The 16,200-nt window shown below is 27.5% G+C and overlaps 1 protein-coding gene across 1 annotated transcript in view; it reads right to left on the reverse strand.

Annotated features, from left to right (window-relative positions):
• Positions 1-2,458: 2,458 nt before the first annotated feature.
• LOC111622543 (protein SSXT-like) overlaps positions 2,459-16,200 on the reverse strand; it is a 63,472-nt gene continuing 49,730 nt past the window's right edge. The window contains exon 6 of the mRNA XM_023364948.1: positions 2,459-4,132. Coding sequence (XP_023220716.1) covers positions 3,258-4,132 — 875 coding nt within the window. The 3' untranslated portion in view covers positions 2,459-3,257. The remainder of the gene's footprint in view (positions 4,133-16,200) is intronic.

The following is a 16,200-nucleotide window of genomic DNA, read 5'->3' on the forward strand; positions in this document are numbered from 1 at the left end:
CCTTAAGCTCATGACCCCTAAGTTTTACATTTTCATTCTCGATTACGGATAGATAGATGACAATGGAAACCTACAGATCTGCAATTTGAAACCAGCAGCCAATAAACTTTAATAAGACAAGTAATTCTGTATTAGAAATGATGACTATATATTCTTTTGAATAAATATCTAATATGATTCTAGAAAAATATTAACTAGAAAAATTAGTGATAATTTAAAAACTTGAAAATTCAGTTAACAAAAATATAAATTAAATAGCTAAATAAACATTAAATAGGAATTTATATTCCTAAAAATTGATGGTCTTTTAATAAAATTCTGTAATGAAATGATTTTGGTAGAAAAATCTGAGCATTTTTTTCACTTAGCTCTTTTAAATAGAAAATAAAAGTTTTGATTAATAAGTATTTCAATAAAACTTGTATAAGAAAAAAGGCAATACTTTTTTCAGGTTGCTGTAAATATAATACTTATTGATTTGATAAAAATTTAATAACAAAGTATTTTAACAGAGTAATTTAATAACAGAGAGAGAGAGAACTTTAACAATAAAGTTCAACTTAAACTTTGTTATTATATATCAAAGTTCAGACTAAAAGTAAGTATTTTTTCCCCTTAGAACATTAAAAGTTGAAATTATGGTTTATTTTTGTCATGTATATAATATATCCAATTTATTTTTCACATTATAGAATATTTTGATTGTTAGGTAAAATTTAATATTCAAAATAATCATAGATATATAAGCCTATATATCTCTGGTAAATGTCAACATTAAAAACATATATATAAATCACTTTGATTTATATATATATATATGTATATTGCAATTTAATTCTTTTTTATTATATATAAAATTTTCAAATCTATATTATACTTAGGTAAAGCATGTAATTTATACCTTGAAAATTTAAAGATGTATTTTAAGAAATTAAGTTTTTTTTTTTAATTTCTAAGAAGCTGATGAAATTAACTTTGTTTCTTAACTAAAATAAATAAATTAAACAAAAATATGGACTCAAGACTGTTGTTTTAATAATTTGTATAAATTATAAACATTTACTATTTGTAAACAGTTTTACTAGGCCTAAAGTCACAAATTTTAACAAGGAACTTGGAGATTTTATCTTCAGTTTAACTTTGTTCAGAAATGATACTTCTTTCTGAGGTCACTATTCATCCAAGAATGAATAGTGAACCTCAGAAAGAAGAAAACTTTAGATGATTGTTAGGAACTGTATCAAAATGACCAAATTTGGTTAGATATCAATGCTCCTGATGAAAGGAAAGGTATAAAAGGAGAAACAACGCGTAAAGAAAGGTTCCTCATTGAAAGATTCCACACAGGGTCCCAAAGTATCATAGTGTGTGTCCTCTTCAAAAGAATCATCCATTGACACTGCATTCCCCCCAATGGAGATTACAGAAGTGTATTTAACGACTGCAAGGACCATATGGATTATAAGAAAGGAGTACAAGGATTATATTTCCAATCAAGTTAACAATTAAAAGAAAGAATAAACTCGTCTAAAAAAATTAAGTCTAGTCAACAATTTAACGCATTTACTGTCACACAAATCGAATGTAAAACCTCTCTCCAGTAGTTAGACAAACAGTTTATTTTTCAGAAAAATTTTGATGTTATATGCTAGTGTTTTGAAATGCCTATAATAAATTACTTTATTATATCTCTACCTGCATTACTGAATACGAGAAGATTATAGAACATTTTGGAATTTCTGTTTGGCAAATTTAAATTCTGTTAGTTTGATCCTGAAGAAGGTCTGTTAATCTGACTGAAAACGTTCAATAAGTTTTTAAAATAGACTAGATTTTAAAGGTATTTGGAGTTTATTAATAAATTACTTTATATTTATCTTCTATGTTGTCTCATCAAATTCCTTCTCCATTCTCTTAGTCCAAATCCCCATATGAGACCACTTGAGATTAAGAGGGTTTTCTTGCAAGCCAACAATCATAAGTGGTGTCAGAATATTCTAATGTCACTTATGATTTAATATTAATATTCTGAATATAAACACTTATATCTGGTAATGATACCTCGTACGTGTATATAGGCAGAAATTTTAATGGCCATTTCAACCTCATCCATCCTGACATAGTTAAGGCAAATCAGCACAGTCACTCCCATTAGATGTCACAAATATCTTAAGTCAGTCACTAATAATTTATTTTAAAATGATAAAACCATTGTCATTATATAATACATATATAAAAATAACACATCTAAAACTTAGCATAATACTCATGTATGGGATGAAATTTGAAGAAATAGCATTTATGTATCTTAAAATATAAAATATAAATTTTTGTAGTGATAATTAAAATTTTCAAATGATTAAGATTAATTTTCATATAAGCACATTACATCAAAATAAGTGAAACTGTTAATGTGATAATGCATAATAAATGAATTTAAAATACTGTTTTTTTTTATTTTAATTTGTAAAATACAATTTAATCTGAAATTCATACATAGATATATATATATTTATATGTAGATCAATTATATTTATTCATGCATCATTCTCATACACTTTAAGGGCATTGTTAATACATGTCATACAGAAATTTACAGCAAAAATAAATTGTAGAATAAAGAAAAATTTTCTGTAGAATAAAATTAAAAAACATTATATCGTAATCTAACACAATCTCACTTTATTATAAAACCAATAACAGAGATGAGTTTAATTTAAAACGTTTTTACAAAAAAAATATCATCAGACTTTTGTAAACATATTTGTAATTATATATATGTATAATATATACATTAATTTCAATATTCAAAAACTGAGTTCTTGATTATTGCTGAATTCATTTGAGTATTGCTTATCAAGCAATCAGATTTAAAAATGTCACATCATTTATGATTATTTTAAAACAGTCAGAGAAAAATTTGTTTTTTAATCCAAGTACTCAGTCTTTGAATGTGTCAAATTTCAAAAGAATAAATTTAAAATTTCTCAATACTGTCACGCATACATCATTCTTTCAGAACATTTGATTTCTCAAATATGTTAATTGATAATTATCATACTATAATCACCCAAACCTTAATCCTAAATATAAAATTTCTACTTTACCATTACTAGTAAGCTACATGTACTTTTACAGAAAATATAATGAAACTATTTTCCCAATGAATAATATGAAATTTAGATTTAATGAAAATAAAATCACACTGACATATGTTACTATTTTCACATCTATGAAAATTTTAGCACCCTAGAGAATTATTGAGATTGATAGCTAGAATATCCCTGGTTTTGATCGTATCCATAAGGCTGCGGTTGTGCAGAAGATGGAGGAGGCATTTGACTGTGCAGACCACCTGCTGACGGTGGGCCTAAATGACTCTGAGATATTCCTGGATGCCCTCCTTGTGAAGGTGGTCGATAGTGTGGATATCCCTGCTGTCCGTAACCTGGAGGATAACGAGACTGTTGAGGTGGTGGTGTTGAACCTTGAGGAGCTGAATTTGCATTAGGATGTACGTATCCAGCCTGTTGTGTGGTGTTAGATCCATAATTTTGTTGTGTTGTAGGATAATTTGCCTGAGTTGATGGTGAAGTGTAATTAGATTGTGAATGAGGCATATAATTTTGAGACTGAGGAGAAGCAGCATAGTTTGGTTGTGAAGAAGGAGCAGAAGAATAAGGTTGATTGTTAGTAGAAGAATACCATTGGCTTTGAGAATTAGCTTGAGGAGGTCCATATGTTTGATTTGATTGTGAATATGTTTGTGTCTGAGATGTTTGTGGGTTATAAGTTTGAGATTGAGGTTGGGTGTTTGGCACAGTTGTCTGTACGTAACCTTGAGGTTGTGTAGTTGTTGTTGTTGGTGGATAATTCTGAGTCTGAGTTTGTGGTGTAGTTGTTGATCCATAATTTTGTGTTTGAGTCTGGGGAACTGGAGCCTGTGTAGCAGACTGTGTTTGAGTAGTGGGTACACTAGGATAATTTTGTGTTGAAGGCTGATAAGATGATGATGGATGATTTTGAGCAGTATATGTTCCTGAAGGAGGATTACCAGTACCATATTGAGCATGAGGCTGTTGTTGAGGTGTTGCAGATGGAGGATAATTTCCTTGTTGAAACTGCTGATTTCCTGTAAATTAAAATATAAAAATATATGTATAAATATAATATAATAATAAATGATCATAAATACTCAATATCATTAATATATACAAAAAGAATTTTTTAAACAAGTTAAAATTTAAAAAACTGAATTAATTTTGCATATTTTATGGTACATTTTCAGTAGTTTTATAACAAAAATTATGTTAAATTATTAGTTAATAAAGTTTATTATGTTGTAAAAATTATAAATACAGTTGAAACTCATTAACACAGATAGTCACAGTAGCTATGAACTTGTTCATGTTAAAAAAGTTCATGTTTTCAATCTCTATTAATCTTTTATTTACTGAACAAATGACTATCTCCAGTCAAGATACACTTTCCTTCATCCCACACTTGTGCATTTTAAACAATGCAAACACAAAATGTGAAAAATTTTTATTGAAATCTTCAACTTCACACAATAATTGAGAAAATTTACAAAAATAAGCTTTAGTTTGCATTAAGAAAAAGTATTTTCCTGTAAGTGATCATCATCAGATTATTTAAAACAGAAGTTTACATTAAATGTGTTCATGTAAAAAAAGTATTGTAATATATATGAAATTTGAAAGGAAATTGGAAAACAGTTCATGATAAAAATAATTCATGCTCTGCAGGTTTGTATTATTAATAAAATGGTTGGATAGTATTAGCACCAAATAAATTTTTTATAACAAATAACATGTCATATACAAGATTTGGCAATGAGATTTAAGTGCATTAAGGAAATAAGTGATATGACTCTCAAACCAAGAACTATAATCAAATTTCTTGTGGAATCAGGCAAAAATGGGGAAGGCAATAAATTAGCAGTTTCAATATGCTCTGAGATTAAGAAGCAGAACAAATAATGAGTAGAAAAAGGTTGAGCAATACCACAGAAAACCCAAATGACAAAATCAAAAACTTAACTTATTTCTTTGATATCTATAGTGTACAAGGAATATAAGTAATCAAACATTCAATAAAGAATTTTATCTCAGGCTTATCAGATGAAAAATTATGAATGGAGGCTAAATCATTCTGAAAAGGTCAACATTACAGATGTAGTAAATATGTTGAAGTAAATATAATTTAAAAAAAATCAATCTATTATTTCAAAAAACAAATTTATTATTGTATTTTTCAGGATTTATTTCAATTTTGATGTTAATTGCTGGATTTTTGTTTTGTAAAACAGAAGAAAGATATTTTTTGAGGTCAAAGTGATAACATTTCTTTCACATGGTATCTGAAAAGAATGTTTTCCTTTTAAATATCAAATGGTAATTCTAGTCTCAATGATCTTTCAAAGGCATATGTCCATTGTGTCCAACCAAAATTGATAAAGATTGACAAAGTTTTTGGCCCGTAAACAAACTTCACTTCTCTTCAAGGTCTTAAACACTCCAGGCCATGCAGAGAAGTCTCAAACAATTTCCCCCACCCATTTTTTGACTGTCTAGCTACTTTGTCTTTGAGTGTTTTAACAAAACAAAAAATGTTTTGTACTAATTTTGAGACGCTACAACTTTGTATCTGATGTCTGCTGTCTTTCATAGAAACTGAGATAGGATTTGGTCTCTTGAGAAAGAGTGTTGGGGTGCCCAACTCCCCCTTCTCATGTTAGCAAAAAATAACTTTTTTAAAATTTTAAAAACCATAAAGCAATATTAAATTCTTATTTGTACACAATTACATGTTATTATTATTGACATTATTAAATTTAATTATTAAATATCATATCTGATCTGTAGAGCAGGTACATAAGATGTAAACTATTATTTTTCAATTTACTGCATTATTATTACATCAACATGAAATGAGAAAACTGATAAGTGAGTTAGCATGATAATTATTCAATATTTCTATATTGGAATATGGAATTAAATAAAGTAAAATTTTTAAAACTAGTTTTGCTAGTTTTTTTTATTATATTTTATTTTTTATAAAAATTTTAATAAATAATTTTTAAAAAAATTAATTTTAATGAAATACAAATAAATAAATGGCCTGAATCAGTTAATAGAAATATTTCAATAATAAATTACTTCTCTCATTCACTTCTTTTTTAAAATGTAGTTTAATATAGTTAAATGTAGAAAGCCATATTTCAATTCAATTCAAATTCTCTCTTTTATTTAAGGAGATGCATTTTGAACATTCTTTGTCCCCTCTTCAGTTGTCTACATTTTACTTTATGATGCTGTATTTATTTTTATACATTAAAATTACTTTTAGAAATGTAAAAAGAGACTGAAAAGTTACAAAGAATGCCCAAAATGCATTTTCCTAGATAAAAGAGAATTTGAGTTGGTGTGTGGTTTCCTAAAATAAAAACTATTACACAAGTTTTATTAAAATTATATTAACAATAATGCATTAAAATTAGATTGTTGATTAATCCTAAAAATTTGAAACTTGGTAAAAATAGCAAACTTGAAAGACAATATCAGTAAGAAATAATCTGATTAAGCTTATGATGCAGACCATAAGTCTTCCAAATTCATCATTTTCTTTTTACTTTTGTATCTATGGAAAGAAGTTGGAGTTGTTTTTACTCTAGAAATGTCATCATCATCACTTTTCTGTACTTCAGTTTGCACAATTTTGTGAATTTAATGTTTATCATAACAACGTTAACAACAAAAATGTGATGCAGTAGCATCACATTTTTGTTGTTAACGTTGTTATGAACAGATACAGCAAATGACCATTGGTCATTTGCTGTATCTGTTCATAACAAATCTTTTAGGTTTATCAATGGTCATAATAAATCTTTTAGGTTGTCAATGGTCATTTGCTGTATCTGTTCATAATATAAATCTTTTAGGTTTGTTGTAAGTGGACAAGAGTACATTGTGCACTCTTGTGCACTTGTCCTCACTGACTTCATACTTTCCTGGCTACCTGCAAGAGTAAATTTTAGTTTTGTCTTTGCATTATAACTGTATGCACCTGTTCTTGCAGTTGCAGTACAGTTTTGATAAGAAGCCTTCTTGTAAGTAGTTGCTTACTAGACACAGATTTTCTTTCTTTGGTACTGAATGAGGTAATATCAGATACTTGTATTTATTATAAATATCTTATTTGCAGTAGATTGATATAAAATGGCTTTGGGTAGAAGAAGAATGAGACATAAAAATGACAATTTTCAGGAAGTGCTAACACAATGATATGAAGCATCAAACAAACCCAGTTATGATTGTTGCTCAGTCGATGGTGGTAGTGATTTTGTTCCAGATCCAGTGCATTCAATGGTTTATGAAAATTCATCTGACAGCAAAGTCAAAATTGACAAAGAAGGAAGAGCTACAGATAGTGATTCTGCTGCAACGCTAGGTGAATAAATATCAATAGTTTTTTGTGCTTCTGACACAAACCAAAACTCTATTTCACAATATTGTTGTTTTGTATCTGATCCAAAATGCCACAATGAGGTTTTCTTTCTGTGATTGAAGTGTGGACAAAGTTTATATCAAAAGATTGTTTGCAAAAAACTCTTATTTGTACAAACAGATTGCCAAGGTGAGAATGTTATGCAAGACATAAATCTAAATTGATATACAGCCAGATGAAATGAATGCATTTTTTATATTGTAGCTAATGCTGAGAAACAGTGAGATACTGCAGTAAGAAAATTATTTTTTGGATAAAATTCCCTGTGCAGGCAATGATGTCTGTAAACCAATTTGATAACATACAAAGGTTTATTAGATTCAATGACAAAAGAACAAAAAACTGATGAACTGACAATTTGCTACATTTGGAATCCATTTCTAGTGCAATGCTTGATAGTTATTATTCGAAAGATGAATCTGACATTGATGAATAACTGCTTGGATTTTGCAGACATTGTTCATTTATTCTGTACATGCTGAACAAACTGGCAAAATACATCAAATTGTTTTGGTTATGTAAAAGTGAAACTAATAATGCCACTGAGAGTCTGGATTATGTTGTTAACCAACTTGACAAATTTGTGCAATGTAATTTGGGTGAAACTGTAGTAACTACACTTATCAGTAGCATCAAAAACAGTTCTAGAAATTTAACATGTGACAATTTATTATTGTACAACTTTTTCAGAGATTACTGAAAATTGGAATTAGTGCTGTTGAAGCAAGCCATCAATACAAGAGAAAGATTCCAGAAAGATGAAGTGTATTCATCTTTACTTTACTTTAGTAAATTATGTTCTCAAAAAGAGCTAAGCAATAACTTTACTAAACATGCTGCACCTTGATGCTAGAGTAAATGAGGAGAGCCTCAAGGAAAAGCTGAAAATTCTATAATAAATGAAAAGGAGGTAGTGATTAAATGGACCAAATGATAGGAATCTATATTTATAAAAGACAAAATGACATAATGGTCATTTTAGATATCACTGCAGCAAATGCATTATTCTTAAATATGGAGGAACGTCCATATTTGGAAAATGGCAAGATTCATTACCATAAACTTTTCTTGAAAGAACTTGGAGTGTGCCTTTAGCAACAATCCTAAAACACAGCAAAAATGTTTTCTATCATTTTAATAACTATAACGTTTTTGATTATTTTTAATGAACTTCCTCAAGTAAAATACATAATGGAATGCCAATGTCCTAGAATACAAATTTTAAACATTGCAATATTACTGTTAACCAATCATAAAAAAGAATAAACTACTATGAACTAATTTTAAAATAACTCAAAAATAATAAGACAAATAGTAACATAACAAATAAAGTAAAACAATACTGAACATAAACATATACAACTACAATGCATAAAACTCCTTTTTTGAATATCCAATGAGCAAATGACTTGTAGCCCCATGACAAATATGACATGGACCGTTTAGCTTTTTACTTTATTTACTTTATTTATTTTCTTTATTCTTGTATTTATTGTAGTTGTCCCATATATATTTATGTTTAGTATTGATTTTATTTATTCATTATGTTATTTTTGAGTCATTATTTTAAAATTAGTTCATAGTTATGCAGTCTTTTTTTATGATAGATTAACAGTCCTATTGCAATGTTTAAAAATTTGTATTCTAGAATGTTGGCATTCCATTGAATATTCTACTTGAGGAAAATTGTTAAAAAAAATTATCAAAAACATTATAGTTATTAAATCTTTTGCTGTGATTTAACTTTACTTGGCAGTTGTGAATTAGTTATAAGATTTGTATTTTATTTATTTATACATATAGTTTTATTTTAAAGACACTGTATATGTAATTTATCTGTTTATTTTATTTATTCATTGCATTTGTGAATAAGGAAGCAATACAAACCAAAAAGCTGCCTTTATACAGAACACAAATTTTCAAATACATCACTAGCTTGAACAAGAATGACAATAGTGAGATTTTCACTCACATCACATATTGTTTTGTCAATGTGCTTCCATAATTGAATCTATAATTTTCCTCTACTTCTGAGTCCATCAACGGATATAGAAAAGGAGATGACTGAAAACAATTATTGTGTAGTGTCTGAGATGATATCCAGACCAAGAAAATTATTTTTTTAATGAAATTTAAACATAAAATAAATGATCAATAGGATGACTATCACGCCAAAATACCGTATAATAAAATAAATGGAGAAGACACTGAGGTCGGTGTTACATGTACATTTTTTTATTGCAAGCACTTTTGCCGAACTTATAGTCGTCTTCATCAGGCAAATACAGAGATTTACAAATACAGTAGAGTGTCGATTATCCGAAAGTCAACACTGGAGAAATTTAATTTTCTCCAGTGTTGTGGCACTGCAATCTTTGGCCATGTCTTGGGCTACTCAAATATTTTACGTTTCTGATACTAAATTAACTTCTGAAGTATAATTTTTTATTGTTTTTATATTTTTTAATATATTAATTTTGTTTGTACAAAATAAAGAAGTAATTTTTAACGATACAATAGTCTTCGTTAGGCTTAACATCGATGAAAATTCAGCGCGAAGCAACACATAACGGAGAAAAATTTCAACATCGGATACGTTACACTATTTTTCGTACATAATCAGTTATCCAAACAACCCCAGTCCCCATTGATTTGGATAATCGACACTCTACTGTATTTGAATATTTGTTTCATGTTCTTGACGGCTTTGATAAAAGTTTCAACCTAAAATTTTATGCATTCTATTTTATATCAAATTATTTCCGTTTAATTTTTCGGTAAATCTCTGTATTCGCCTTGCACTTGCAATAAAAAAAACATACATGTAACACCGACCTCAGTGTCTTCTCCATTTATTTTATTATAAAATAAATATTTATAAATTTCAGATAATAATTATGATGAAAAGCTAATAAGAAATTTTACATTGTTATTCCTCAAATATTCCTAGACAAACAAAAGAAATATTGAATGAAAACTGTATTAACTATTTTTACTTTTACTATTATATTAAATTTATGCTACTCAATCTAAAAGTGATTTATCCATTCTCATTTTAATTCTTCTAATACAATCGATTTTTCTTAAATAAATTACTATTATAATTCTATTTTATATATCTTATTGTAATGCTTCTCAATTTGTTACTCGTTCAATATTTTATTTCAGATATGATTTCTACAAAATTGAATGAACAGAAAACTTCAAATATAAAACTGAATCAAATACTATAATTGGAATTAGAGTTAAGACTGTTCAGATGAAAATAATACATGACTATTTTCTACCATTTTACCTCTATACATTGTACTAAAATTGGTTATTGACATTTTTATCAAAAGCCAAACTAAAATCATACTAAAATAATGGTTTCTATTTTAACAGATCTCAATTACAATAACTGAAATCCTATAAACTTCAATTGTTTTTGATTCAAAATAGTTATAGTTATTGATAAAGTTGGTTTTTTTATGGAAAAATTTTTCAAATTTTATTAATAAAAGACAGTTTAAATAGGTGTGTGAATGTCATTACTTAATGCAGAATAAATTATGCACAATGTTAAATAAATAAATAAAAATACTGGTTTAAAGAAACACTTTGTATAATTCTGTTTGTTTATTCTATTTATTCTGCTTTAAAAAAAAAACATTTTTAATGTCAATAGTGTTTATTATTTTATAAACATTTCTTTAAAAAAAATATTTTGTGAAATTTATTTATACTTAAAACACATATTATGGTATATTATTTATTAACTTTATCTCCTATGATCTATTTATAAACAAAATAAGAATGAAAATATTTTATTGGGATAAATAAAACTAAATTGTTATATTGCAGGGAATTTAATATAAAATTCAAATAACTAGAAACAACCTTATAATAAAATTATAACAATTATTTTGTATCTTAGAGAGAAAAGTTTTATTCCATAAAATATTGTTTCATTTATCTTCTCTCCATCATTTTTTTAAGCTGTAGTTCTTTCACAAATTTTGGATATCCTATTTAAATTTTAGCAAAGGTAAACAAACAGATACTCTAATCAAAAATTTAACACATCATGCAAATTTATTAATGACATTATTCAAAATATACAAACAGGACTGTACCAATAGATGAGGCAGAGGCAGCTGCCTCAGGTGACAGAACTTAGGGGTATAAAAAAGGAGTAAACCAACTTTTGATTTTGGAAATTAATTGCTATATAACTGAAACTAAAAGCAATGGCAGGTTAAGAGTCTCAAAAGTGTTCTTAATTTTATACATAATAGATTGTTTGTTTATTCTAAATGTTGCAGTCAGTCTCTGTATACTTTTAATATTACCAATTCTAGTAGTTGTAGCTGAACACAGTTTTTTTTTTTAACTGAAATTAATAAAAAAAAAAAATTATTTATGTACAAATACTGCACAAGATACATTCATCAATTTAGCAATAATCTGATATATCAATCCATTTGATTGAATATATTAGAGATGCCATGAGCACTTTATGAAATTAAAAGTGCACAGGATTTTTTAAACAAAAACTAGGGTTTGTACAAAAACTGACTTAAAAAACCAATTTTTGAATCTCAACTCAACCTCGAAAAGTTCGAAAACCCGTTTTAACTGGTTTTCGAATTTTTGTTTTTTTCAAAAAATGGAGATAAGAGATATTTACAACTTATTTAAAAACGTTTTAATTTATTTAATATTTGTAACATTTCAAAAATATAACAAAATAAAATCGACCAATGTCTACATAAAACAAAACAAAACAAAAAAATGCTAGAATATCACATTACACTATAAAATTTGCTCCACAGAAAACTATAAAGAAAAAGGAATAACAATGAATGCCTACAAAATATTATTTTATTTCTTATTTTTCCTAAGAAAATATGATTTTAGAAAGCAAAGAACATCTATAGATCTATTGCTCAACTGTGTCCTTATTTTGCACACAAAATTGCCAGAAAGTTCTTGAAGACACTTATGTAATTGATCTCACACGACCTGATTTTTAGGAGTTGTAACTCGCTTGTAGAGATATGGTTCCTTTGACTGTTTTGCCCATATGGATATGCTCTACAGCTCTGATAAGGTCACAACTGTCTCATTCAGAGCTTGAATTAAACTGAATTGGATGCTTTTTAGGCATAGGGGGATTTTTTTGTTTTGTAATCAGTTTTATGAAACTTAGTATTTAACAATATTCCCCATTTTATGCCAGAGATGATTTTGTGTCAAAATGTTGGTGTTTTTAATCAAATAATTAATTAACTTTTATGTTTTAAGTGTAGGCTCAAAAACCAGTATTTTTACTTGGGAAAACCATTTTTCAAATTATACAATTTCTTCAAAAAACCGGTTTTTCAAAACTGGGTTTTAAAAACTGACAAACCCTCCAAAACACTGATACATTAACATACAAAAATTCTCTTATAAATAAAACATGTAAATAAGGAGCTAACATTCAAAACATGTTTTATCAGAGTTATTGAAAATTTATTAGTTTATAAAAAAATTGTTTAAAAGTTTCCATTAAAAGTCAATAATAGAACTTTTTAACCACATTATTATTATTAAAAGATTTGTATACCAAGATTCATGCAAATGTGTTTTGTTCCCATATTAAAAAAAAATCATTTTTTAACAGTTTTTCTATCTCAATGTTTCTGAATTATTAAGTGTTTAACATTGAGATAGAAAAACTATTTAAAAAATGATTTTTTAATGTCAAAACAAAACACATTTTGAATTAATTTTTGTGAACAAATTACCTTTTGAATGAACAGATAATGGACAAAACACTGTTTATAAAGAAAAAAGTACAAAAGGATTTTTTTTGTGATTGTATCATTACAGCATCCAGTTCTAAACAATTTTAAAGAAATAGGGGGGGGGAATTTTTTTGTAAATGTTTTAAACATGTAACTTGCATCTTTCTTCTTCCAAACAATCACAATAAATTTCAGGTTTTTCCATCACTTTTTCTTTTTAAATATTTTCCACACTGTGAATAACAAGAGAGCCTTTTTTTAAGCAAACCATTATGGATTTGGCAAAGGAATAAGCAATGAACCCAACATATCCTGACAAAACACCCCCAAAAAAATCCTGGAGTTTTTTGAATTCAGTCCCATATCTCCTAGAGCAGTAGACTGCCACCTTAACTGCTAGGCCATCTAGCTATCTCTTCAGTTACGTTGTCAGGCATTTCTGTAGAAAGTACATTTCTGTAATACTCAAATTATCTGTTTCTTCCATTTCCTCCTGAAATTTCTCACAATTCCTTTTTCTATATTAATTGTTTCATCCATATCTTCCATTTTCTGTCTAAGAATACTATCACTTAACACTTCATGCAGCATGAATGTAGGATTTATATCACAAAGGCTTATTAAACTCAATATTTACTTTTAAACAACAACAAAAGTAAAACGTGATATAGAAATCACAACATGCAATATGACTCTGCATATTACAATAAAGCAGTTCTGAATGTCTTAACTATATATTATATAAACATATTATGAACAAATCTGAAGAATGGACAAACCACTATTTGATTGAATCATTTGTATTGTAATGTACTGTACATCTATTTTTAATGATAGAAAATCTGTTTTAAATGAAAATACAGTAGAGCGTTGTTTATCCAAATCAATTGAGGACTGGGGTTGTTCGGATAACTTATTTTTCGGATAACCGATTATGTATGAAAAAATACATGAACCCATCCCATGTTGAAATTTTTCTCCGTTGCGAGTCGCTTCACATTGAATTTTTGTCGATGTTAAGCCTAACATAATCTTTTTAAAATAATAATAATGGCTATTGTATCGTTAAAAATTATTTCTTTATTTTGTACAAACAAAATAAATATATTGAAAAATATAAAAATAAAAAAAATTATACTTTGGAAGTTAATCTAGTATCAAAAACATTCGATTCAGCATGACACACAGTCCTGAGAAAAACACCACACAAATGTGCCAGTGCTGCCAGCTAAAAACATACATCAACAAAAAAATATTGGAGAAGCCCAAGATATAGCCAAAGATTGCAGCGCCACAGCACTAGCAAAAATTTAAATTTGCCGACTGGAATTTTTTCGGATAAACGACACTCTACTGTATATGTTTTATACAATGTAAACCATTAAGTTGTATACTTTACAACAGTTAAATCATATTTGATTTTTTTCTTCTTTTGATAAAATGCATTCTGAATGTTCTCTCAGATTTTAAAGTTTCTATTAAAAATTACTATTTCTTTATTCTCTGTTTTTTATTATTACTTCTAAATATTTTTGTAGTTTAATCTGTTTGAAAAGCCACATAAGTAAATATTTTAATTATATATTTTATATAATTAGCATTGAAACATGGATACTAGGTATGAGATTCACATCAGGTGCCAAAACTGTTTGACATGGTCCTACAAATAAACAACAAAGTTTTCTTCTTTCTGTTATTTTTCTATTTTTTTTTATACTATATTGCTGAACTAACATAAAACTCTTATGTGAGACTCCATCAGACAGAATGAATATATTCATCAAAATAAACATTAAACATTTACATGTGTATTTTTCACATAGCAGAAATTTAATAAAGAATTGTATAATTATATTTATAAGATTAACATAAGTGTTTCCTACCATAGATTGAAAGAAGAATAAAACTGAAGTAATAATTAAAGACCACACAAAATTATTTAACTATGAAAACATTTTTGAAATGTAACTAATAATTTTTTTGGTGTATTTGCTTCTTAACACTTTTATTCATTACACACATTTATTTCTTATATTGTTTACACTTTTTATTTTCCAAAATCATTCATCCCATACTTAATAGAAAGTTCTAAAAATGTTATTAAATAAATTAGCATAAAATAGTATCCAGTAAAAATAATTATTCTGCTTATTCATATTTTTGATTCAAAGATACTTAAATTTTTTTTTTTTTCATAGAAAAAAATACTAAATTACATGCTAGTTCTCTGTCAAATTCTTCAAGATTCACTGTTTTATTTGATAATGTGTTTACAGAGAAGACAATTTTAAAACTTAAATCACTTTATATCATTTTTGTATGTAAAGCATGTAAAATGATAAAACAACAAAAGTTTGTATATAAAAACATTTTTATAGAAAGTAAAAACTTAATATTTAATTACAAAAATTAATTTGCAAAAAATTACTATAATACAGTGGTGCCTCATATAACGTACTTAATCCGTTCCAGGTGCACGTCTGTTAAGTGAAAAGTCCGTTATACGAAATGCATTTTCCCATAGAAATACATATTAAAACATAATTCGTTCCGCAGCATAAAATAACCATACTGTACCATGAAAAAAATGAAAATGGAGCAGTCACCAATTATGCCAGGTAGTCAGATGTGAGGAGGAGGTGGAGGAACACTTACTTCACACATTCATACAGATACAGACTTTTTACACATTGCAGCAGGTCTCTTTTTATTATTTTTTAATTGGAGTCAGATTCAGGAGAGGCTACCGGAGCTTGCAGGGTCAACTTCTCTTGTTCCATCCTTTGTTTTTTGGCAGCTTGCTTTTTGAAAAACATGTCCAAGGTGGTCTGTTTCTCTCTCTTCTTCAACACCTGTCGGAAATGACGGGCAAGGGTGTCATTGTAGAGATCATTGATCCTGT

The sequence above is a fragment of the Centruroides sculpturatus genome, unplaced genomic scaffold, assembly GCF_000671375.1.
Source record: "Centruroides sculpturatus isolate CEXI.00-Female unplaced genomic scaffold, Cexi_2.0 scaffold345, whole genome shotgun sequence".
Classification (NCBI taxonomy): Eukaryota; Metazoa; Arthropoda; class Arachnida; order Scorpiones; family Buthidae; genus Centruroides; species Centruroides sculpturatus.